This window comes from Amia ocellicauda, chromosome 19, assembly GCF_036373705.1.
Source record: "Amia ocellicauda isolate fAmiCal2 chromosome 19, fAmiCal2.hap1, whole genome shotgun sequence".
Lineage (NCBI taxonomy): Eukaryota > Metazoa > Chordata > Actinopteri > Amiiformes > Amiidae > Amia > Amia ocellicauda.
Window position 1 is genome coordinate 24,232,599 of NC_089868.1, and position 25,415 is coordinate 24,258,013.

General features: G+C 45.7%; 2 protein-coding genes across 2 annotated transcripts; one reads left to right on the forward strand and one right to left on the reverse strand.

Moving 5' to 3' along the window:
* Positions 1 to 307: 307 nt before the first annotated feature.
* tmem125a (transmembrane protein 125a) lies at positions 308 to 8,454 on the forward strand. The gene is made up of 3 exons (XM_066692362.1): positions 308 to 616; positions 4,532 to 5,714; positions 6,702 to 8,454. The coding sequence occupies exons 2-3, from the start codon at positions 5,534 to 5,536 to the stop codon at positions 7,403 to 7,405; spliced, it is 885 nt and encodes a 294-aa protein (XP_066548459.1). The 5' UTR covers positions 308 to 616; positions 4,532 to 5,533; the 3' UTR covers positions 7,406 to 8,454.
* Positions 8,455 to 9,756: 1,302 nt separating this feature from the next.
* ap1m3 (adaptor related protein complex 1 subunit mu 3) lies at positions 9,757 to 24,592 on the reverse strand. Its single transcript, XM_066692168.1, has 12 exons — positions 24,402 to 24,592; positions 19,127 to 19,283; positions 18,822 to 18,889; positions 18,474 to 18,604; positions 16,834 to 16,981; positions 16,121 to 16,247; positions 13,579 to 13,721; positions 13,018 to 13,089; positions 12,513 to 12,671; positions 12,264 to 12,389; positions 11,811 to 11,886; positions 9,757 to 11,442 (listed from the first exon to the last, which is right to left on the reverse strand). Exons 1-12 carry the CDS (start codon positions 24,441 to 24,443, stop codon positions 11,420 to 11,422), a joined length of 1,272 nt encoding a protein of 423 aa, XP_066548265.1. The 5' UTR covers positions 24,444 to 24,592; the 3' UTR covers positions 9,757 to 11,419.
* Between the last annotated feature and the right edge of the window lie 823 nt (positions 24,593 to 25,415).

Consider the following 25,415-nt stretch of genomic DNA (forward strand, 5'->3'; position numbering starts at 1 on the left):
TTCAGAAACAAAAGGACGTTTTAGGCAGGGGGGCATCTGATAAAACAGGATTTGTTAATACAGGTATAGGCCGATTCTGTAAAAGCGATCAAATTAAATATTGGTAATGTATTTTAGCACTACAAACACACTTCAAGTTCTATACATATTTACATTTTCCAAATACTCGACCGGAAAATGCGTTTCAAAGTCCTGATCACCGCGTACAAAATACCAGCAAGAGAAATGCAAGTACACACGTCCAAAACTGCATCACGTTTCAGTGGGAGGCGTGGGTTGAAGCGCAACATTTATAGACCACGCATTCAACACAACCTCAACAATGCTGGCTGAACAGGATGGAAAGGCAACATCTTTGTATTTCCTCCTACCGAGATGAAAAACAAAAAATCCCTTTTGATAGTAGCGCAGAGCTCCCCCGGTGGCCCGCGGTGGGGAAAGGTCAGGACCAGCTGAGCAGAGCCGTCCCATCGGCGGAGCCACACCTGTGACCAGGGGACAGTCCTGCCGCCTCCCTGCACCTGCCCTGCGCTGCTGTCACACACTGGAGACGGGAGCACAAGAGCACAGGCTGGCATTGGAGACTGCGGGTCTGCAACGCACACACCTGACACAGGTAAGGACCTCTGATCAGCAGGCGGCTCGTTTGATCGGGGGAACTGAAACTGTATCCATTCACCGGCATCGATTGATCCCACTTGTTGAAAGCCGCCCTGGGGAGCAAGTAAGTTCATGCCGGTTCTAGTCGGGCTGTTGGTGTAGTCCTTTAAGTTTGACTCCATCTTTTTCATTTAAGGCATGCTTTACATCACTATAGTGTCCATTCTTGTTGCTCAAAAGTAGTTTTACATTCAGTTTAAACGGGGACTTTAACGTGGGATTGACGGGAGAAATGCACGGAGCATGCACCGGTCGATTAACGTTGTGGACAGCCTTCAACAGTAAACATGTATATCAGGTTAGGTAAAAAAATAAAATAAAGCAATGTGTAATTATAGTCCCCGTGATTACAATGATTATTATTCGATGGTAAATGCGTCATCATTATTATTGTATATACATAATTCAGTCTATGACGTGTTATTGATTTGCATGGATTGGGAAGTGAGAGCAGATCACCTGTCCGGACGGTGTCCGAGATAACACCCCCATTGTGTCGACGCTTCCGCAGATACTGGACACCCTGGGCGGCTGCAGTGTGTCAGTGGCATCACATGTGTGTTGTATGACCGTGTACAGTAAAGTAAGCCGTGGGGTGTGTAGTGTGGACGGGACGCAATTGTGTTACACGTTTAACTCGTTTGCGGGTCGTGGAGCGCAATGTCCGCAGCCCTGCGCAGCTCCACCAATGGGAGCCTTGGGATTCTGCCGATCTGCGCAGACCTGCATACATCTGCGCTCTCTGTGAAAGCTGTGGATAAATAACGCGATGAACAGTGGTTGCTGGTGTCCATTCCTCCCGTGGTGGATTTATCTTCTATCATCTCGCCACGCTCATACTTCTCCGTCGAGGACTTTTAATTAATGTTCCCCCCGTATCTGATTAGGTGTCCTGCTAAATATTCATCACGTGTATGTTTAATTAAAGATTTTCTTTAAAGAAGATGGTTATCATTCCTGGATATCCATCTCATAACTGTGTGACTTAACGAAACCCAGCAAACACGCAATGAAACCTGCTCAAGGCACTGTAGAAAGCAATTGTGCTGTGAACCACCAACACTGAACTACTTTCATATGTATGTATACAGATATGTTTGGGTGTATTATTAATTAGAAAAATGAAATAAAACACTTTGCAGGCGTAATATGGAAAAAGGGAAGCTATAGTACAAAGCAAGTGGAAACATCTTGGGGAGGCCTTCACCCAGCAGTGGATCAACATGGGCTGATGATAATACTTTATGATTAAGAAATTAATGTATAGAGAAAAAAAAAAAAAAATATATATATATATATAGCAATGAAATTACTATCAAGAATTATCGACATGTGCACAGAGATCTGTTGTGAATCCATTTCAAATATGCATATTTCTCCCCCTTACTGGACTCAACTATATTTTATTTTAATAATGCCACAACCTATGGGGATACTATTTGTATTGTGGGAGATGTACAAAGTCACACAGTCAAATAATGATGCATTTCAAGTGAAAGAAAGTGAGGAATGTTTAGTGGCTAAAGTGTCCAGAGGTCTGGAGAGGAGGGTCATGGGTTCAAACCCAGGTGGGGAAACTGCCGTCGTACCCTTGAATGAGGTACTGTACCTAGATTGTTCTGTAGTACAAACCCAGATGTATGAATGGGTTATTATTTGTACAAATTTGATCTATTGTAACAATTGGATAAGGATAAGGACATCTGTTAGGAAATACAATAATACCAAAAGTGTTTTTCACTTCAAGGCTTTTAGTTGTTGTTGTTTTCTTGCAGTTTTGTTTTTGTTTTTTGTGACTGCTGTGCAAATACTTGTGCTCAGGGAAAAGGTCAGGTATGGCTGATGCTGCACCTGTTAGCTCAGTAGCTCAAGAGCAAAAAAACTTATTATAATGGAGCCCCTGTATTCTGGCATGTCATTTTATCACAGAGGGATAGGCTGCATTTGTTCAGTGGATCCCTGGAGCATATCGCCATATCTTCTAATACTTATACGGTGTATTTTATTTTAAGATGTCCTGAAGCAATTAGAGGATAGCTTACAATTTTATTAGACCGCAAATCTACCAGTGGATGCACACTTGTATGCCTTCAATGCAATGAACTTTTTGCAAGGCCCCAGTCTCTGTGCACATCCAGTCTGCAGGCTGTGCTGTGATTGAGGAAAGCTGCCAGGTATGCCCAGCTCAGCAGGAGGACAATATGTTTTGCAGAATAATGGGTCCCTTTTATAAGCTGGCAGAACTTGGAAAGGTGCCCTCTCGGTCTCAGGATGTAGAGAGCTCCCATCCCTGCTGAGAGGAGATTGGGGTATGCAGTGCGCTTCAGGCTGAAGTGAACACGGGGAAGGTGAATGCATCTGCTTTTGTTATTATTTTATGCTGGGGGACACATGCGTTAATTGGGGATTTAATTAGCATCTTAGTATTGCAGCTGAGATCTCGCTTGCCTGAGAATCTGGCTCCTGCTGGAACATCAAGGCTTCACATCAAAGATCTCACCTGGAGAAAAGAAAGCCAAAGAAAACTAACAGGTGATCCTTGATGGAATATATAAATATATATTTAAATATGAAGGAATAAAGAATGTGTAGTAAGAAAATGCAAATCCTCTAATGTAGTCCAAGACTTCAGGTACATTATTCATCTGCTAGAAAGAAGGAAGACTTCATTCTGGTTTGAAAGACAGAGATTTAAAATCATACCAGCTGAGCCTCTGATATCATTTTGTTCTGTAAACAAAAATACACAGCCGAGCTCAGGCACCAGCCTTGAATGCGCCCGTGTTAAAGTGTTTAAGTTAAATGCAAAAAACTCAACAACCACAACAAGAACACAAAATGATACCGGAGAGAGATGAGAAACCGAAGGAGGCCGGGTCGCTTCCAGGATTCTTTCATTTGAGATCCCTGACCGTAACCTGAGAGGGGTTTGTCTTTGTTAGGACGCAGCTCAGCTAAAGCAGCACAGAGCGAGAGAGAGAGCGAGCGAGGACACAACTCTGTTAATTCTACTGTTGCTTTCTTTGTGTTGTGGGCACACTGGACTCACACGTGTCTGGTATCAATGTGAAGTTTTGTGTATGTGTATTTTCTGGTGTGTGAAGATGTCGGCCATTACCCCATAGGAAAAAAACAAACCAATTGAAGGCCTAGATCAAATCAAACTTTGTCTTGCCTGCGAATTACAAACCTATACCCAGTTGTCAGAAGCCACTTTTATATTACTTCTAAGCAAAAATGTGAAGGGGTACCGTCAGTCACAGTTTTTATTTGGTCTAGCCTTCAGTCTGTTTATTCCAGCTGTGAAACAAAAGCACCTCAGTCAGGGACAGACACCGGGTAAGAAAGAGATCCCCATTGTGCTGCAACAAGAGCCTGGCTCAGATCATGTGCATTACACACTGTATGAGATCACAAACGCAAACGCAGGGCGCATTGTGTAGGGGCGCTGGGTCACAGTGCTCTGCTCAGAGGGCCGTCTTCAGAAATCATCTGCCACCATTCTCAGATCTCTGACGTTGAACAGGACAAGGTTGAAAACTGTGTCCTCAGTCTTTCATTTTCCCGCTGGAGAGTTTAGCCTTTTTTTAATGTAACATAACATTGGGAGTTGGTCTTTTCCGTTTTGGAGGGAAAAGTGTAGTAAAAACTTTACATAATGGAGAAAGTGCTTTTCAAACATGGCTCCTGGGACTCTTCCATTGAAACACTGATGTTAATCTTCTAGCTTTTCCTGTGACGCACCTTTGATGGGCCTAAGAGATCTCGTGCAACAAAAACCCTGTTTGATCTCTCTCTCTTAATCTCTGTCCACCCTGGCCTGTATATAAAAGTGAAATAAATATATTGGAATCTGTTCTTTTCTTCCTAGGGATCTGAGGAGGCAGATCCATGAGCGTGTGTCAGAGAAGAGCCAGCGATTTCTCCCATCGCCTCCCACAAGTCGGGACCGAGCAACAGAGACCGCCTGCTGAATAAACCCATTGAACTTCACACGGCACAACCCCCCCTTCACCGCCACAGCCTCTTCCCCTGGCCATCAGACGCCATCCCCCGTCCCAGTCTCTTCTTCAATGGCACTTGGCAGAGACGAGCCCAGCAAGGAGGCCAGCCCTGGTCTCTTCTGTGCTTGGCCTGTGTGAAAGAAGCAGAGGGAAAGCTGAAGAAAGAGGGGAGAACAGGAGGAAGGAGGAAATATTATTATTTGCACGCTCCAAATCCCTGAGAGATGTGTCACTCCTAGAGAACAAGTTTGGTTCTTAATCTATTATTAGTTTTAGCTTGTTTATTTATTTTTTAGATGCTATGGATACTATTATGGACCTGAACAATTAACAAGGAGTTTTACTGAAGCATCTTGGTACAGTCTGCACTTTTATTTTTGGACATAACAGCCTCTTTGAATTATTAAGAGGACAGCTCGTATCAGATCCCATGAAAACCACTCCTAATGCAATCTACAGGGTCACTGCAAGCAACACATGATGTGGAGCTTAAGTTAAAATGGGACTTCCGTGAGAAGGGCTTTGTGCTGAAACGTTTTGTTTTCCTGAGGGCACAAACCACTTCTCCAGGCAGAGATCTTCTGCATCATGCAAAGACTGGCATGACCAGCCAGGAAGCTGTGGATATTTCATCTACCTGCACAAGAATTGCACCCCACAGCGTTCCTCACCGAGGGGAGAACACAGGGATATAAAAAGGGTTGGGGAAATGCAAAATCTGAAACCACTTCCACAGGGAGCCCGGGTGGGGAAGCTGGAAGAAATCTGACGATACCCTCACTTTCGATTCTAAAGAGGACGAAGAACGTGTTGAGGCAAGATCATGTTTCAGTTAAGGAACAATGGAGTCGTAATGCTGCCGTCATGTGATGTTTAGTGAACAATCCCCTTTTGCCAAGTCACCGGTGTTAGTGAAGATTGGTATATTTTATTTTATTTGCAACGGATGCTGCCTCCCAAGAGTCCAACCCTCATGTGACAGACCTGGGGAGGGTTCAGCGGGCCGCACCTGTTTCCTGTGTTCAAGGAGACCCCCCAGCAATAAAACAGGTATTGTTAAATGGCATTTTCTTCATAGGCACTATGTTTGTAAAGTGTGACCCGTTTAATACTCTCAATCCACCACAACCTGTCTGTTCACAACAACTGTAGTAAATAGGGGTTGTACCATTTTCTTTCCAGAAAGTGAAACACACTGACATTTGACCTGAATAAGGAAATATTATGAAGTAATTACTGTGTCCTTTAGACCAGTGAGAGGGCGGGGAATAAAAAACCCTTACCTACTAGCAGATGAAGGTCTAGATGATAAAGGGTGAGGATACGTTCAATATTTACACAATGAAATGCGATTGTGTACACCTTTACTTTACAGGAATAATACAATGATGTAAAATAGGTGTGGAAATGATTGGGGGTGTTTTATGTGATTCCAGTAACTGAGGAACTGTCAGTTCAGCTGGCCATGTTTCGGCTGTTTGAGGATGAACAGTTTCTCTTGCAAATCAGACTATTTAACAAGTTCTAGTTCTCGTCTGGGAGCAGTATTGTGACTATGATGTTAAACACGCTGATGAGATTTTAAAGAGCTGTCTGTGACCTTGAGGGTCATAAAGCCTTCAGGGACGAGACATTGATAAAAGGATTAATGCTGAGCTCGTGACAGGGATGACATTTTTATAATGGTGCTGTAATACTGTATCTCCATCGGCTTTAAAGAAACAGACTCCAGGTAATTTCAAACCTCAGGATACTTCTATCATCTTTACATGTAATGCTTAATAGCGAGTGTTGTTGTTATTGTGGATTATGCACCTATTCAGTACATGATCACAGTCTCAGATTTGCAGACAAAACAAAGATTACAAAAACGTGTTCCTTGAGCAATGCGCACGGCGAACAATTCCTTAAATGAGTTCGAGGACCTTATGCAAAGGCAACAAAAAATTAAAACCTTCAAGTGTGAGAAAAGGTTGAGCTAACAAAGTGATCGTAACTTACTGTGTGTGTGTCTGTGTGTGCTGGTCTGTTGGGCAGGTCCTCAGCTGGCAGCGGGGACGTCAGTAGAGGGGAGGATGCCGGAACTGGATGAGTTTCCCCCAGCTCGGGGCCACGTGGACCCGGCCCAGATCCAGAGGAACGTGCTGGAGGAGCAGGTGGAGCTGTGGTGGTTCCGGGAGCCGCGCAAGTCCTTGCTGTGCTACTGCGCCTCGGTGCTGCTGGTCCTGGGCTGCGGGCTGGGCGGCGTGGGCCTGCTGTCCACCACCACCAGCCTGTCCAGCGAGTGGCGGCTGGGCGTGGGCATGGCGCTGTGCCTGCTGGCCCTGGCCGTGCTCCTCAAGCAGCTGCTGAGCTCCGCCATCCAGGACATGAACTGCGTGCGCAGCAGGCGCCGCATCGAGGTGCTGAAGAGCGGCGGCATCTCGGACCTCATGGTCATCCTGCTCACCGGCCTGGCACTGGCCGTGTGCGGGACCGTGCTGCTCAACCTGGCGCTGGCTAACGGCATGCCCCAGCCGGGCCTCACCCTGAATGACATGTTCATCTCCGGGGTGGTCCTGCTGGTCGCCGGCTGCCTCACCGTGCTGTCCGTGGCCCTCTACTGCGCCGTGGTCTTCTTCCTCCACAGGACGTGTGCCGGCCAGAGGCTGAGGGAGAGAGGCGTGCATGTCTTCTCCATCTCCGGGGAGATGAACGCGAGACAGAGGGAGACCACCTCCAGCATGGCAAACCTGATCTGACCCGTCACGGCAGCGAGGGGGAGAGGTAACGGAGAAGTTAATTTAAGAGAAAATGCCCCTACTGGTGGGACAGACGCATCAGAGGGGCCTGCTGCCAACCATACGGGGTCTGGTGCTGTACTCGAGTACGCAATGACTTTGGGATCAGAAAGCAGAGAGATGGCAGTCGGGCTTCACCGTGTTAATGATCAAAGAGGATGTGAGAAGCGAGATCCCCTGAAAGAGAGAAGCCGGGGGGAATTCGCTGACAGTTTGTCTGGCTTTTGCACGATTTCACTTCAGGAAATGGAATATCTTGCCTTTCAGCGGGTGAAAATAATTAACAGATCTCGTATGATATCCTTATCTTCTTGTTGAGGAAAGCTTTTTTACGAAGCTGTAAAGATCTTCAGCTCCGTCAAAAATGTACTTGAGAAAGAAAGGGGGGGGAACGTCTGGGTATTTTGCCCATCTGTGGATGTCTAATTATTCAGGTGTCTACATGCACATTGTTCATTTAGGTCTAATATATCAGTCAGTGCCTTTCTCCGAATTGATGACCTATGATTATTTACATGCATTCTCATCCTATGGACAATATTTTCCAAGAAGGGAAGTCTTAGGAAAATTGCAGTCCTTTTAAATCCACGTACCAGACCTATCTTTGTGATTAATTGCCATGCTTGAACCAGATTAGACCGCAATAAACCAGAGACCAGTCACTTTGCCCTGCCTTGTATCCAGAATGACAGCTAAATCATTGTGAAGTATACCTTTTGAACTTTTACTGAAATGTCACATAAGAAACTTTCCTGAAAAACAAAATCACGATTAATCCAGTTTTGATTTCTTCGTGGAAAAGTGTAGCTCCTGTGATGAGTATGGGTAATGATCGCCCTCTGTATATTATTGATTTAATTTATTGATATATTTTTATTTTGGTCATTTGTACTGGTTACTGAGGGGGGAAGACGAAACAAAAATCAAACTGCTTGGTCCTGAGCTGCTTCTTTTATTCAAACTATTTTTATGTTGTGTACAAAATAAAGGCGAATGCAACTGAAATGTGATTGGACTAATAAGGGATTCAAATTATTATTTTCCAGTCCTTCCGTGTTTTCTTCTGTGAATTGAAGGCAAAACTGGTGAAGAAACGGGGCTGTGAAACAGTGTTTCTCCAGGCACTTTTGTAGTCGACTGGGTCTGGGCCTCCACACCACCTGTCTAGGTACGGAGCCCCCACATCTCCACGTGAAGACTCCCCGCCTGTGACTTCGGCTACTGTTGGCACGCGGCCCACAATCCCAGTAAAACAAAAGCGATTGTGGCCCGAGGGCTGCGTCATCCTGCAGGGTGCCGGGGCCTGCGCCGCTGCGATGCTGCGTGCCGAGAGCCGGGGAGTGGAGCAGCCAGTCTGTGCTGGGAGACGCCTGTTCCCATCCAACACAGCCTGGCTTTTGTCTCGTACTCTGTGCTGCCTATTGTCACAGGAACTCATAACTCAAATGCTGAGGGCAGAGATGCTGAAGTGGCTAGGACCAAGGTTACACACACCACGAGGCATAGAAAATGAAACACACACACAGGGATGCACAAACACACACACACAGACATAGAGATGCACAAAAACACGTGCTCACAGAGATGCACAGAGATATGGTTTCTCCATCTTCTACAGGGTTATTATTAAAGAAGTATTGTGTAATACATATTTTGAAATGCATATTTCTGATACACAAATAGTTGTTACCCACGGAGCTCATATCATTTCTATCAACTGAAAAATAAAAGTGTGAGTTATGGTTTCCATTGAAATGATTTGTGTAACAGAGATTGATTGGTTTGATCACAATAGAAATGTAGAAAATTGCATTCGTGAGTTATAATAATCGGCATTTTTTTTGTATTGTTGCATTCAAACACGATTTCCTTGGCTTCCTTAAATTGAAAATCCGTGCTGACAAAGTGTTCAGGGAAACGCCTTTTGGATTCCTGCCGACCCACACACACAGCGATACCGGGCCATTCACCGACTCTCCTGACCCGTGACAGTGCCCGGCACAAACAAGACGCCCATTCGGATGTGATCTTTAACTCCAGGGTAATACTGGTGTTACTTAATCATTTATATTGAGATGTTATGTAAAAACAGACTGGGTTCATGGCTATTTGTAAAAACAAACTGGGTTCATGGCTATAAATCACAACTCTTGGTGTACAGATAAGCATCTGATTGTCTCAAGTGGATACAAAGTTTAGTGGAAGGATATCAATCTCCTATGAGTATAAAGCATATTTAATATTCACTTTTTAAGGTAATTCCCTGTTTCACAATGCTTTAATTAACATTTTGAATCACACACACTCAAAAATACAGTTTCAACCTGAAAGCATTTTATTAAACAAGAAAAAGAGCCAACATTTCCCCCTTAGCGATGTTTCCATAGCAAACATTTATAAATAAGACAGTGACTGAGCAAACAAACACATTCATAGTCAATAGAAAATACACAGAGGTATACAATCAGTGTTAGAAATTAACCAGGGCTTTCCAGTGGAAATGATATAAATAACCTACCAAGAAACAGCTATTGATCAAGCAAGGTTTTCAATTCTATCCCCAGGTGTATAAGTATACTCTGTGGGAAAAGTGTCATAATGTACAGATAACTTAAATAGGTGACGGGGATAGAAGGCCAATCTGTCGCAGGCCAAACGCTTTACACGAACAATAGAAAAACAAATTAAATCAGAATACCACAATACATTATAGGAGGAATTTAAATTGAAGAGTCTTTTCTGGCCGGATGTATTGATTATAAAAGGACCCTGATTAAATTAGCGACAGCGTGATGCTTTTCTCAGATTGTACCCGGGCTGAATATTTCTGAACAGTCTCTCAATCCTGGGTGGTGTATAACAGTGCCCAGAAACGACTGAGGATTCACAGATATCAACCAAATTTGTTCTGATTAAAAAAAGCCCAGATCTCGTAAACTGCACATCAGATTCACACAATGCTAAAAAAGTATATATTGTTCTGGGTGTGGTTCTGTTCACTTTGTTTTATAATTCAGCAAAAGCACAGCCGTAGACACTGGGAGAGAAATATCTTCCAAACGCCACCTCCTGCAAACATTGAGTAAATAACTGCAGTCAGATTCGCAGTATCTATCTTTTAAACACAGGTGCACAGTTTATGAACTCCAAGACCAAACTATTTGAGATCAAGGTGTGCCATTGCTTTATCCATGATCGGATAGAAAGAAAACACGCAGATATTTTTATTTATTTTCTCGCATTTGTGAATAATCTCTTCCCTGTTATGGAAATGCTACATATCAAATCGATTTTTTTAAACAAATGAATTACTAGAGCAAAGTCTAAGTTAATGATTGATCAGGTTTACACTGTCCAGGTATTGAAACCAATGCCTCTGCATAGAATAATGTCACCACAGACACAGATAACATAGTGAGAGTTATTCTGTGGAAAAACACAGATTTTATTTAGCAGACGCCCTTATCCAGAGATTGTTATTATTGCAGTTGATTAAAGGTTATATTTTTCATGTTTTCATGTTTGACGTGTAACATTGAAAATGTTAAGTGCGTTTCGCTTTGCCTTTTCTATAAAGGGACTATAAAATAACAAAGCATGTCTCTCTCTCAAAACACAAAACAGGACAGCATACAATCTAGACATTGAACAACAATATGGACAGACAATCCTCGGCCTGGTTCCTGGTGAGAACAGAGTCCGACAGGTTTTACTGCTGGGAAGTATCACAGAATTTATGTCCCTCCTTCCTTAATTAAAAAGTGTGTGAATCGAAATGTATTTACATACACACACACACATATCAGTGTTGTATAAAAATGCACAGTGTTACCAGGATGCCACGGCTGTGGACTTCCCTTTGAAACAGAATAGCTGCCTGGCAGGAAACGGTGAGTCTCGATTCCCCAACGGCATCTTCTTCATCTGCCCAGTACAGAAAGTGTCCCAGTGCAGTTTCGTCTCTCCAGCCCGCCACTAGTTTGTCCGTAGTTGATAATCTGCCAAAAATAATGCAGATGAAAGGAGAGATTAAAGGAGTTGTATCCACCAAAACAAATGTGTGCATTGTACTGTGCCCAACGGCAGGCAAGAGATCAGATTAAAGACATACACATAATTTTGTATTAAGTGCTTGACTTCTGTTTGTATACATGATTATGTTGTTGGTAGTGTGTGTGTGTGTGTAAACCTCACATATTTACTACAGATTTACTACAGTTTGTCCACAGTAAAAATAAATAAGGACCTTCAATTTCCTGCAGCAGGACACAAGTGGAAAAGATTTCTTCATGACAACACAGAATCACTCCCTGACGTATATTAAGTAACCGAAAAAACTAACAAATGCAGGAGGCCAGTGTCTTACCTCCACTCTGGGTGATGTACCGGACCCAGGGCAAGGCTTGGTAGCCACTCTTCTCGATGATCTTCAGGTAGCGTACCTGCAGACAGACACGGGCCCAGGTGAGTCTCAGCCAGTCCTGCAGCCTTATTGCTCTGGCACAGGGCTGGCAGTCTCACCAGGTTTGGTTTGAGCATGGCGCTGTTAACTCCAAGGTCTGGGATTCGACTCCCTGCTCACTTCATCAGCACCACTATCACCAAAGCTACGACTGATAACGTCAGTTCTCTGTCACCCACGAGACAGTGCCCGGTCCGATTTAACACGTCCTTCTCAACACGCTACTGAACGGGTTTAGATGTGATGTGACAATCATGGATGTCAGAAACCAGGAGGACTCTGGGCAGTTTCCTGTTAAAAGCTCGTCGGGGGATGGGTGGGGAGGCAGTGTGAGGCGGTGCAGTCAACAGCGCTGACCTGGATGCCGGACACGGTGAAGTAGGGGATCTCGAAGCTCACGGTGATCGGCGGCTTCCCCTCCTGCAGCTCGCTCTCCACGCTGGGCAGCCCAAAGTGCGCGCGCATCAGGTATTCCTTCCCGCCCTGCGGACACCGAGGACAGACTTGACAGTATTAACTGAAGATCTGGATGTCGAGGAAAATAAAAAACCATGATAGAAAAAGGACACTTATAAATCGTCTCGCTCTCGGAGGCGTCTCACTCACGGGGAAGGATTTGATGGTCCAGACGACCGCGCTCTTCTCTGGGACCCACTTGGCGCTGCCGGTGCTGGCCTTGAGTTTTGGGGAGTCTGCGTCACTGGGCACCGGCACCAGGATGGCCACGTTGTTGGCTGTGGATCTCTGCTTGAACTGGCTGCGGGCCTGAGGTGGACAGAGTGGGACGGGGGAGACACTTTATGGTGAGGTCAATCTCAGCAAAGGAGACATCCTGAATGGAAGTCGGACTTGGCTACAGGCGACAAGTTATTTGTTGATGATTCAAAACAGAAAATAAACTTTGGGTCCATCGCTGAGCTGCTTCTATGTTTTTTTTAATTAATTGACATAATACACACACACACACAAACTATGCCGCTCTAAATAAAAAGCAGCTATATATTGTCAGAGAGTAACCCAAAGTATACCAGGGTCTCGTCTCTTAGGGACAATCTGTGGGGCAAATCTGAAGAAATTCTCAGAATATAGAAAATAAGGAAGGAGTTCGTACCTTCACCATAATCTCCACTCGGCTGTGGGAGTACGTCTCTATCACCGACTCGATCCAGATGAGGGGCTTGACCTGGGCAGAGAGGCAGAGAACACACTGGTCCTCAGTGAGTCAAACACACACTCAGACATAGACACAGACACACACAAACTGTCCTCCAGATTTATACCTGGTTGGTGCAACAGTGTGGGCTGATAAGGACTGAGCATACTGGAATTACTGTCAGTCTTAGACTTTGAGGTAATACATTTCAATCAGGGAAATTCACAGACAAGCAAACAGTTTTTTTTTCTTCTGTAAATGATTCTGCTGTAGACCCTGCTAGATTAAAATGAGCAGTCTTTATACAGAGTATGCAGGATCATTGATCAGGGGAATTTACTGCCATGACTACTGAAAACTAGCAATCAGCAATGACATTTAGAAGCTTTTCAGTCATGTCACCATAGTCCTGCATGACACTAATCCTATGTGAAAACTAAAGCACACTATCCTCCCTGGGACCCCACATGTAAAAATGCTGGCCCCGTGCTTGCCGTGGCAGCGTGGCGCTGGACTGACCGGGGTGTTGAGGCGGTACGACATCAGCTCGCACTCCCCGTCCGGGGGGATGAAGGAGATGGTGCGGTCGTTCTCGAAGCGAGACAGACGCACGCACTGGTGAAACTTCACGTCCTCCAGCTCCACAGTTTTGCTCTTGTCCTCTGAGAAACACACACAGACACAGGGAGACAGGGAGACAGTCAGTCTGATTATGAGTCCACAGGCGACACAAACACTGACTACAAGGTGTAAGTTTGAGGACATCAGCAGCACACGGTGTATTTGATCAGAGAGAGATATGGGGCCGAGCTCTCACACAGGGGCAGAAGAGAGGCAGACAAGATCTCTCAGAGGATTTCCTGTGTTATTATTCAACACTAAGGTTTGCAGAAAGGCTTAAATGAGAGATGGAAGAGAAAATAACTTTGGTATAGAGAGACAGAATCCGCCACAATCTGAAGCTAAGAGACGCCAGGGTGGGAATTGACACACACATATATATTATAAAAACTAAACTTTATCCTTCTGTTTCAGGGAAATAATGAGGCGCACAGTTGCCCTGAAGAGGTATTGAATGGCTCGACGCCTTCGGGAGCAGCATTCACTTCTAATCCCTTCACTTAAAGGGAAGAGTACTGGGCCAGACAAGGGGGGATCCATTGATTGCGGTGCTCCGAAGCGTGACTTGGTATCTGTGACATTTTAATGAAGATTAAAAAGCAGTCCGGGGCCCTTGATGTCTGCGGCTGACAGGCTGGGCCTCCACGCGGTGTCTGTGGAGATCAGAGGCCTGCCATGCAGCCTTAATCCCAGCAGGAGCGCTCGAGTGCTTGCCCTCCGTGCACAGGATGAAACCTGGAGCCATCACACCGGTAATCACATCAATTTATGTATGGGAAGGTTAGACGGTGGCCTCGGCCCTCCAGAGGAGAGGAGGTTTTAATTTGCGGGTCTTTGTTTGTCGTCAGGCCCCCCGGGTTACCCCGATTGTGTGCGTCTCTGTGGCCCCGGGCCCCGGTGACATGTGCCTGAAGGGGCTTTGGCATGAGCCCGCCTCTCTGGATTAGAGCGTCTCCTTTCAAAGCTCATTGTTCCCCTCATTTCCACACAGCTCTTACCTGCAATACGTTTCCCTGATGTTTGTGGGACACCGTGCAACTCCAAAACAACCGCAGTGACTATTGCACCAGCGGTGTGGAGTAAGATAATGAACCTAAAACCAATGGTGAGTTAATGGATTAATATAATTTATCACAAGAAAACATCAATCACGGCTGCAGGCTCAGCTCGGGTAATTCACTTTGAACAAAGATAAAAATGTTTCCACAAAAGCTGCTGTTCGTAGGTCTCTCTCGCCCCCTGGGGGAAGGCGGGGGGTACTGAACTCACCGAGGACTCCTGATTGAGGATCTGAGACTCTGTCCAATTATTAGTGCAGGTTAGTGATTAATACAGAACCGCAGCTTGTGTTTGTCACTCAGAAGTGTTTGAACTTGAATGGAGTCAAAGAGGCCTTTGTATTCGAGCAAGGGGAAGAGGAAGAGAGAGGGAGGTGGAGGGGGAAGCAGAAAGAGTGAGAGAGAGGGTGAGAGACAGGGAGAGAGGGGGAGGGGGAGGGAGAAAGAGAAGTAAGAAGAGAGAGAGAGGGAGAGAGAGAGAGAGAGAGAGGAGGGGGGAGGAAGAGAGAGATGGAGGGAGGTGGAGGGGGAAGTAGAGAGTGAGAGAGAGGGTGAGAGACAGGGAGAGAGAGAGAGGGTGAGAGACAGGGAGAGAGGGGGAGGGGGAGGGAGAAAGAGAAGTAAGAAGAGAGAGAGAGGGAGAGAGATTGAGAGAGAGAGAGAGAGAGGAGGGGGAGGGAGAGAGATGGATAAATCCATCCATTCTTTTTCTTAGTTTAACTGCAGCCTGACGATGTTTAATTTGTCGTAGCCCCCCATCCAAACAGGGAATGTGGGGAATGTCAGTGTGTCTATAGATCTGCCTGAAACGGGGGGCAGGGAGAGTCTGTCACACATGTCACCTCCACACAGCGCACTGAGGATGGACACCCAGCCGCCCCTGTCCTGCAGGGACCTGTCCTCACTGCGCCGGTCATTGGGAAAGACTTTTCATTTTAGGTATCTTCATCCAAATGTGTTATATAATGTGTAATAAATAATGAAAACTGAGACGCTAAAATTGCCTAGCAGGTTTGTGTTGTGTTTCATGAATATTAAAATACAATTGCCCCAAGAATAAAAGATGTTGTCAATATTGTACTGCCCAATGTATTGTTTTTACATTTCTAGTTTGATCTCTCACGTCACAGCCGGATCGTCACCCTCGGGCTAATTCTGAAGCCCATGAATATTAAAGCCAAGGCAAATTCTCATCTCCAGTCTTGGCGAAGATGTCCGGGGGTGAGGGAGTGTTAGTCTGGGCTCAGGATGATAAGGGCTTGACAGCTGCTACACTTTGCAAGTGTTTTGAATCATTTGGGTAAAAACCAAAAGCATGCAAATCTAGAACTGCTACACCGTGGAGCACGGGGTCTGCTGCTCCAAATAGGCGTCCCACTCACTGCCTGTGATTTCAAAGAGGACCTTGTCGTTGAGCCCCAGACGCAGTTCGGGCATCCCGGAGAGGACCACCTTCAACTTGATGCTGCCCACAATCTCGCTGCGGAGGACGCTGCCATTGGCACTCACCTGTCACAGGGAGAGACGGGAGGGAAGGAGAGGGAAGAGGAGCAGAGTGAGGAACAGAGAAAAAGGGTGAGGAAAAGAGTAAAGAGTGGAAGAAACAAAACCGAACGTTTGTGAGGAACATCAGGAAAGGGAGAAGGGACGAGGGAGTGAGAGGAAAAGATTGGGGGGAGGGGGGGGTGCAGAAGAGGTGAAAGATTGAGAAAGAGAAAGGTATGGGAGGTCACGAGACAGCAGAACAGTGGAGAGACATAATCGCTAGTTAGAAAAGTTATGGGGACCCTGCGTGTGTTCGAAGCAGATCAAGACGGACCAGTCGCAGCCAGTTCATCGTGCTGGTGCGATCTGTTTTTAGACTGGCTGGGGTGGGGGGTGAGGCTGTCTGGATTGTAGTAAGAATGGAAAAGTGGAATCACTTCCTGAGGCAGAGAATTCCAGGATGCGGTTTCTCAGTGCTTTCGGTCCAAACTAAACTTGCAGCCAGTGTTCGCCCTGCCTCGTGTAAGTGTTTTGTGTAAACCGTGAGTCACATGCTTTTATACAATCTGTCTCTGGTGTGAGGGGGGACGGGCGATGGGCTCTCTCATACCAGCAGATTGACCGATTCGATGACGTCAATGAACACTTCGTTCTTCCTGTATTTGATCCCCTCCGACCTCCAGGACACGGCGTTGGTTACAGTTGCTGGGGGCCGCGGGGCGCCCACCTCCAGCTTGTGCCCCTGCTGTGTGATGTACCTGCGCAGAGAGGACAGGCTTTCAGCAATACCACTCCGGGCCACGGCCTCACACCCGCAGGGGGATTTGCCAAGCTTTTACCCTCCAACAAAATGTGCACACAAGCTCCTGAAAGCCAGTGTGAAGGTGAGAAGAATGTGGGAATGGAAACATCATTAAAAAAATGAATAAATAAATGGGTGGAGCACAGTTTGAACTGGAGCAAGAACATGACCTAAAGCAATACCAATCACTCCTTTCTCAGACCAACGTTATAGCTCCTCGCTCTGTTGGGAGCAAACAGCGTCCGCAAATGACAAATACAAGGAAGAGGAAGAGAAAAGAAAAGAGGAATTGTGTTGACGTGCCCTTCATAAATGCTAATGAACGCCTGGCCTTAAAACAAACAATGGCGCGAGGAGCTTCAGAAGTAAACAAGTGTTATTAGCATCAGAATAACGGTCGAGCCTTTCAAAGCACCATCTGCAGGCCTGGCCGGGCCGATGCTAATTTAAACGGCTCTTCACAGCAGCAGCTCGTTGGCGAGGGCTCCCCGGATGAGCGTTGGGTAAAAGGAGACCGCACGTGGCCAGGCTGCTATCACATGTCAAACAAGGAGAGAGAGCACGCAGGGTGAGGCTAAAATGTACAACATGCGGAGCCTGGCCTTGTGAAGACATTCCACCCTTATTAAGGAGAGGAGGAAAATTGATTTGTGCAGATTCACATCACTCTGCTAGTCCATCTCGTATCGATCAGCGTCTCAATAAGGGCAGACTGACAAACACTGATCTGTTCTGCTGGGATCGATCATGCCTGGGGACATCTGCTGCTTTTGCGCACCGGAGGAGTAGGAAGGAAGGACCCAGAGAGGAGAACAAACACTCAACTCTTAACCTCATAACAGTGATGCTCTCAGTATTGAGTCCATCACAGACAAGGCCTCCCTCAGAGTCCACTGGCTTATTTCTAGATGCCAACAGGAGAAAGCTAAGGACCACCTCAATAACTCCAGGATAAGAAGCCCCCTGTTAGAGATTGCAGACTCTCTAGCAAAGTAGCTGAGTTACGTTTAACAAAGAGCGAAAGCACAGAAACAGCAGAGCGTGGACTCATTCATCCTGCATTTACAAACAGGGCGCTTTTTAGACACCATCCAGTGCTGTACCACAAAGCACCTGTCAATGACCTTGCCGGCTTCTCTGTGCGGAGCCACGTGAACAAGGGGCTTTTCAAAGCAGGCGGGCGTGGATGTAAATAAACATTGAGAGCCTGGTTCAGTGACATCACTCTTCTCTGCACAACAAAGGAACGATTTCTGGGGCCTAGAGGGTTTGTCGCTCGTCTGAAGACTATGAGTGGGGTCCGGCCACACCTACTACTCAGGCAGTGTAGTGCAGCGTGTTCGGTACGCTGAACAAGCACCAGCAAGTGATGTCTACAGACAACGACCATCTAAAGTGAGTCACCGCTGTCCTGTAACTGCAACAGACACGCGGGGGGCAGCACTCACTCCTGCAGGATCTTGGAGTCGGTGGTTTGCGGGAATCCGAAGTCCATGACCTCGTCCAGCAGCTCGTACACGGTGACGAAGTTGTCCCGGATGCTCTCCTCCTCCAGTTCCTTGAAGTACTCCTTGAAGACCTGCACAGGGATCCACAGGAGAGACCATGGGACAGGGCGAACACAGCGGACTCTACCGTCACACTGAGACACATATACAACAAAACTAGAGCTGTATATCAGACGTAGCTACTACTGTGCAAGAAGGACTGATAGAGCGAGTGCTGGGACACGTTCAGATCGAAGTACATCTCACCTACAGATGATAGCCCCACACACATATTCGGCATTCGCTCACCTCGACTATCTTGTAGAGGAAAGCAAACACCAGGGCCGCGTTGGCATTCTTCCTGGTCATGGCCACCACTGCAGATTACCAGTTAAGAAGGAATCCCAGTAGAGAGAGTGTGATGCTACCAAGGGCTTTACTTGTAAAATAATAAGGAACACAACACTGTAAATCCGCCCATAATGATCTTAGGGACGTTACACCGGGCAGAGTTAGAGCAAAGACCCTGGAGTGAAAGAGGTGGTGGTGGGGGGGGTGTTGAGGTGCATGCAGGGGGTGTTAAGAGGAGACAAAAAGATCTGCGAGAAAGATACGGTACAGATTGCTGTGCTTGATCCACAGGAAGTGCGAGGCTCCGTGGCTCAGGAGTGGAGACATGTCCGCGTCCTCTTCCTGCTTCATCAGCATGGGCATGAAGTGGTCGATCTCACCCATGTCCATGTTGCCCATGTAATTCCGGCATATCAGCACCTAGGGAAGAAGAGGTGGGGTTTGATGCCAGCATGAACATCCAGCTGCATCTCCACTTCCACCCACACACCGCTCCGAACGGCAGACAAATGGACAAGCCCCGGCTGCCAGGCTACCGTGAAGGAAACTAGATTAAACCTGATGATTGGAGAACTTACTACAAAATAGGATGATGCAATACCTTGGAGAGTGTCACCTGATACTTTAACCCCCTTCAGCAAAAACAACAACAATTAAACCAAAGAAACCGAACAACCAACAAAACAAGAGTAAGTCATTCAAGTAAGTGAATTTCTGGTTACTGGCGTCTTATGGATCCTTCAGTCTCATCAGACCTATCGACATGAATCAGCATCCACACGCTATCTTGGTCATTTGTTCCAGCAATGTACTCAGCTGACAACAAAGACCTTGTTAACCACACGCGCTGAGCGCACTCCCCAGAGAGGGCACAGCCGAAAGGAGCCCATTTTATTTTTAAAGCCGCTGATAATGATGTAACTAAAGCGAAGCTCCTTTTAATTACCACGCCTGGATGCGGTGTGGTACGACAGTCTCTCTGTAATTCTGGCCAACCACACGAAACTGAAGGGTCAGGACGAGGGACGGGGGCTTGAGGTTTGTGGGTGGGCAGAGGTCACCAATCATCGGAGATCTAGTTTTCTCACCTGAGTAATTCAATGCTTGGATCCGCTTCCTCATTCACAGCACACTGTGAGAGAAACACACTCTAGTTCCACCGAAAGCCGGCCGGGGGTTTCCAGTAGGAGAAGGCAATAGCAGCAGATCTGTTGCTGTCACTCACCATGAAAGCAGGTATTATCAAGGATTAGAAAAAAAAGAAGAGCAACCGGGGATAAATCAGCCCTTTCATTATAGAAAAAGAGGTCAGGGCTGAGAAAAGCCTCCAATTCTTTTCACACTGCTAGGAGAGCCGCTGGAATCGTGTCCCTGAAGATTTCCACAGGCGTTGGTGTTGCGTACACGCTGGGGAACGCACGATTGAATTAAAGCCCTCGGCAAGCCCAGAGAGTATGACCACGTAGATGAGAGGGCCCGCGAGGCACCAAGAGAAAATCTATTCATTACAAAACAAGGGGTTTCTGATGCATTTATAACACCCACGGCTACACATTCACCGAACCCAGCGTACCCCGAGAGCTGTGTGCCGAACTGAGCCGTGACACTTTAAGCCTCCATTAAGAACCTCAAACAGAGCTTGACACTTCATTTAAAGTAAGGCCCAGAATCTTTTCTTGCTGTGGCCAAACGCTTCGTCAACCATCAGGGAGGTGATGCTTTCTTTTAAGGATGGTTATACTATTCCACTTCACAAAGGCTTTAAGGTGAAGCAAGTTTTGTACCGCACTTTCTGGTGATTTAGCTGAAAAACACTTAATTACTTTTAAACAAAATTTAGACTGCGGACGGATATCAGTGGTAAGGCAGTTTGGATGCCTTCAGGCCTGGTAGTTGAACCCCCGAAGGCACAAAGGTCTTTCATCTGGGCAAATTAACAGTCTAACCGCAAATCTGCTCTTAATCCACTTGACTGAATGAAGTTTTGTGGTCAATATTTTCTAGAGAGATCGAACAGCCTCTCTTCATTTAGACTAGACAATGCCGCAGTCGGTCTGGGTGCCGTTTCTACCCGGTATATGGATTGATTTCATTAGATCCTTCCACCCGAATCATCTTCATATCTCCCTGCTGTCAGCATGTACTGAATCAGCCCACGCCCCCCTGTTGCTTTAGCCCCGCTACTCCAGTAGAGACCAGAGATAAGAAAACTGTAGATAACGTCTTAATTTCCTCCAGTAACCCTGCCGATCTGGATTAATTTTAATTTTACTCCTCTAAAAAGGAGACAATCAGCCCTTTTTCTTTGGCGCCAGATGAGGAATCAATTTGAAATCATTCTTGGTACTTAACGAACGGGGACTCTACAGTGTAATACATGAGAACCTAAGTGAGGTTTCAAACAAAAGCAGGACACTGTGCCCATGAATCCGGCTTGATTGCCAGCAGCCCGCCGATGACTGTAATCAGCGCTTGAACAGGCTTAATCAAATATTAGGACACTTGAAGGTGGATTTCCTCTCCCGTGAGGGCCGTGCAGCGCCCACAGGGTCGTCATTACGAGGCAGAGATGCTACAGGGACGCACATTGTGTAGAGTAATTGTTAGGGTGCTGGAATTGTTACCACGGGGTTGGGGTTCAAATCTGTGTGCTGCACCTTACCCAGAATGCTCCAGTAAAAATCCACATGGAAAGGGATTATAATAATATAGATCATTTAGTTGAAACCTTGACAAAACACTCAGGAGTGGCAGATAATTACTGGGGGGGGGGGCTTGAGCAAACAGACAGGTCTCACTCGGCTAATTCTCCACGGTGCCCCTTCAACGCATGAACTCAGTCCTATCAGCTGTAGTAGCTCATCTATCAAAGACTACTTGAAGAATGCCAGTAAATCGATGCCTGTAACACGGTTAAGTGCCTGAGTGAAAGACCCATCCTAATACAAACCCGGTCCCTTGAGTGCGTTATCTGAAAATCTACGGGCCGATTCAATCAGGACGGCACAAAAACTTGTGTGTGGGGGTCTTCGCACCACTAAGTGCTCAGCAGGAATAAGCACGGGCTCTTCTGTAATTACCTGTTCTGAGATACTAATGAGGAGCATTTTCTAGTTGAGGTTTATTGATTTAATACAGACAGACTTCTTAACGGTGACAGGGTTTTATCCCTAGCTTTAGAGCACCTGAGTGGGACTCCATTTTGAAACATCTGTGAGTACAGAAGAGCCATCTTTCTATGGATCATTAGTAATTAAAAGGAATGGTATTATTTTATTGATACATCCCACATTTAAATAATAATACCCTTTTAGATTCTGTTTGAGATGTGTTATAGTATCCATCATGGGACTGCAAATACTGAGAGGGAATAAACTTGGCCTGAATCTCTGTGAATTATTGAGGTATAATCATTAGAAAATATTTCTGGACTTCCTTTGTCACCTACGTCAGCATTACACAAGGAAATAACTAACAGAGGAGCGTTTATCACTCATCAAGAAACTCATTTACACTTTATTCTGCCTTGCAACACACCAGGGTATCAACACATATGTGGTTGAAAAACCAAAGACAATATTTGCTATATTTCACTGAGAAAAATGTAAATCTCTTTAGAGACAATAGTATTTCTGTCCTGCCACATAAACATCTGAAACAGGCCTGAATCTGCATGTGGCACGTGTGGCACCCAAACGTGTCTCCTTCTCGTTGCAACCAGTGGATTCACAGTGACATCCCTGAACAAATTTTTCGAGTGATTGTCTAACACCTAACTTAACACTTTAGGCAAGTGGCATGAGTGGATTTTCCGGTTAATCAAAAATTAAGATAATGTTGGTGTGTCCTACGGGACAGTCAAAAAATGTTGTACACCACTACTACTAATACTAATACAAAAAATACATACATCATAAAAAATATATAATAAATTAATATATTTCCAAGACTCCCCACATCAGTCAATGATCTTTAATATATGAAAGGGTTTTGTGCATGCTAAGAAATATCAAATTTAAAATGCAAAAAACTATAAAAGTAACAACTAAATGAAAACACAAAAGCATTGAGTCCGCCGTAGGTTTGCACTTTCCAGTTGCTTTTTGAAGGTCGTTTACACTTTGCTTACACATACTGGAAACAGCATCTAACACATTTAATTTGAATGGACTAAAAGACCAAAGCTTTTGCGTTATGCCTGTATCATGATGTGGATCTGCAGGTAAAGTGACAATAACGGGTGTCAGTCTTTTTTTTCTGGAGATTGGTTTACCCGAAACTACTGTTGCTCTGAAAAGCTCATGAAGATCATAAAATATAATATTCAGGAGGGGGAGGAAGAAGCAACAGGGATGGTGTGGAGGGTCCAAGGGAAGCACACTGTATGAAACTTCACTGGATAGAAGAGACATCTGAGACTACACATACTGCCGTACCGCCGCATCTACTACCGTACACCTGCTGCTGTGTGCTAATAGGGGTGTGTTGATTTATTGTGGATCTGTGTCCTGAAGCTAAACAACCCTCACCCCCCCCAACCAAAAAAAACACACAGACACACACACGCACACACAGACACACACACAGACACTCACTCACACACACACACGCACACAGACACACACACTCACTCACACACACAGACACACACACACACACACACACACACACACACACACACACACTCACTCACACACACAGACACACACGCACACACAGACACACACACAGACACTCACTCACACACACGCACGCACACACACACACACACACACACTCACTCACACACACAGACACACACGCACACACAGACACACACACACACACACACACACACACACTCACTCACACACACAGACACACACGCACACACAGACACACACACACACACACACACACACACACACACACTCACTCACACACACAGACACACAGACACACACGCACACACAGACACACAGACACACAGACACACACACACATACACACACTCACACACACAGACACACAGACACACACACACACACACACACACTCACACACACACACACACACACACACACACACTCCTGCAACAGTAAAAGCAGCCTAGATCTCACACTTCCCCTTCTGCAACGAAAACAGATGCTATCTGCATGCATCACATAAAATAACAAACTATTTTGATTATAAATGATCAACTTCAATATGATGCAACACGTCCATAAAAAGTTAATACTATGCTTACTGCGTAATTAAAAACATGTTCATCTAATCAACACATTGAAATAATAATAACACACTGTGCATATCATTGCATGTGTCGCACTGAGGAGAAACTGAAACGCATGCTTGTGCAAAGATGAAATGTGTGATGTCTGTTGTAATGTAGTCGTTTCTTTCCACTCAAACACTTAAGGAAACAGTGGGAGCGCATCGTCTGCTAACTGAATGGTGCGCTTTGCCCCAGAGCCAAGTACCTGTTGTTAAAACTCCGCCAGCGCCCTCGGCTTGTGCCAGCAGTGCCAGTCAGCAGCCGTGCCAACTTCCCAGCCTTACCTTCCCTTTGAGGTCCAGGATGAAGACAGCAGACGCCGACATCGCCGTGCGGGAGCAGAGGATCCGCTGCTGCTTCCTCGCTGCGTGTTTAAGACATTGAGTGTGAGGGTCATGAAAGCGAGATCATTCCCGTTTCTGCTGCCAGCCGGCGCTCTTCCGGCTCCTGCGACGTCACAGACCTGTCCGACAGCTTTGCATAGAGCTCAGTCCGGTCCGATCACCTTTCCACTGAGAGAGAGAGAGAGAGAGAGAGAGAGATGGATCTGGAGAGGATACTTTCTCCTCCTTCACAATGGAAAGTGCTTTGATGCCCTGCAGGCAGCAATTCTGCACGGAGCGCACTGGCTACATTGTATCTAATAATAACATGATGTGTATAATAGTAACAATAATAATAATAATTCGTATTTATTACCATTAAACATTCATTATAATGATATGGATGGTGATGATGATAATAATAATAAACTATTTCACAAACTTCATAGTACGTTGCCTTATAGTGATAGATTAAACATTTTTTAAGCATTAAGAAACCATGTTGTGTCTTAATATTACAGAAGAACGTGATATACTTACTGCATAGCTACTACACACACATACACACAATCTGGCAGAGTTATTTTATATTTTTAGATATGCAACTAAGATTAAACTGCACCTTAGAAACGGACTCATACTTAATTAGTATTAACTATAACATGACAATAACCAAACACAGTGAAGGACTAGCATTCACAGTATGTGTGTCAGGTTGCTTCCCCCATGGCTATTAATGCGATTTGGCGCCCCCTGGTGGTATGATGAAGGAAAAGTGGCGCTCTAGGTTAACAACACACAGTTTATGTGGACGAAAGACACATCTGTGGTCATCCCCCACTTCCTCACACTTCCATACCTCAGTGTTTGTACCTCATTTGATGAACGTGTGACAACATCATGAACACAATGGGCAATGCCAGGACCCACCGCATGACAAGGTTTCTAATTCTGTGGCCAGTGTGTGTGTCTTTC

Coding starts and splice junctions, on each gene's coding strand:
- tmem125a (XM_066692362.1), top strand. CDS start 5,534: ATGTTTAGTGAACAATCCCCTTTTGCCAAGTCACCGGTGTTAGTGAAG. Junction 5,715..6,701: donor ACCCCCCAGCAATAAAACAG/GTATTGTTAAAT, acceptor TCTGTTGGGCAG/GTCCTCAGCTGGCAGCGGGG.
- ap1m3 (XM_066692168.1), bottom strand. CDS start 24,443: ATGTCGGCGTCTGCTGTCTTCATCCTGGACCTCAAAGGGAAG. Junction 18,890..19,126: donor CAAGCACAGCAATCTGTACC/GTATCTTTCTCG, acceptor GGTAATCTGCAG/TGGTGGCCATGACCAGGAAG. Junction 16,982..18,473: donor GACTCCAAGATCCTGCAGGA/GTGAGTGCTGCC, acceptor CTCTCTGCGCAG/GTACATCACACAGCAGGGGC.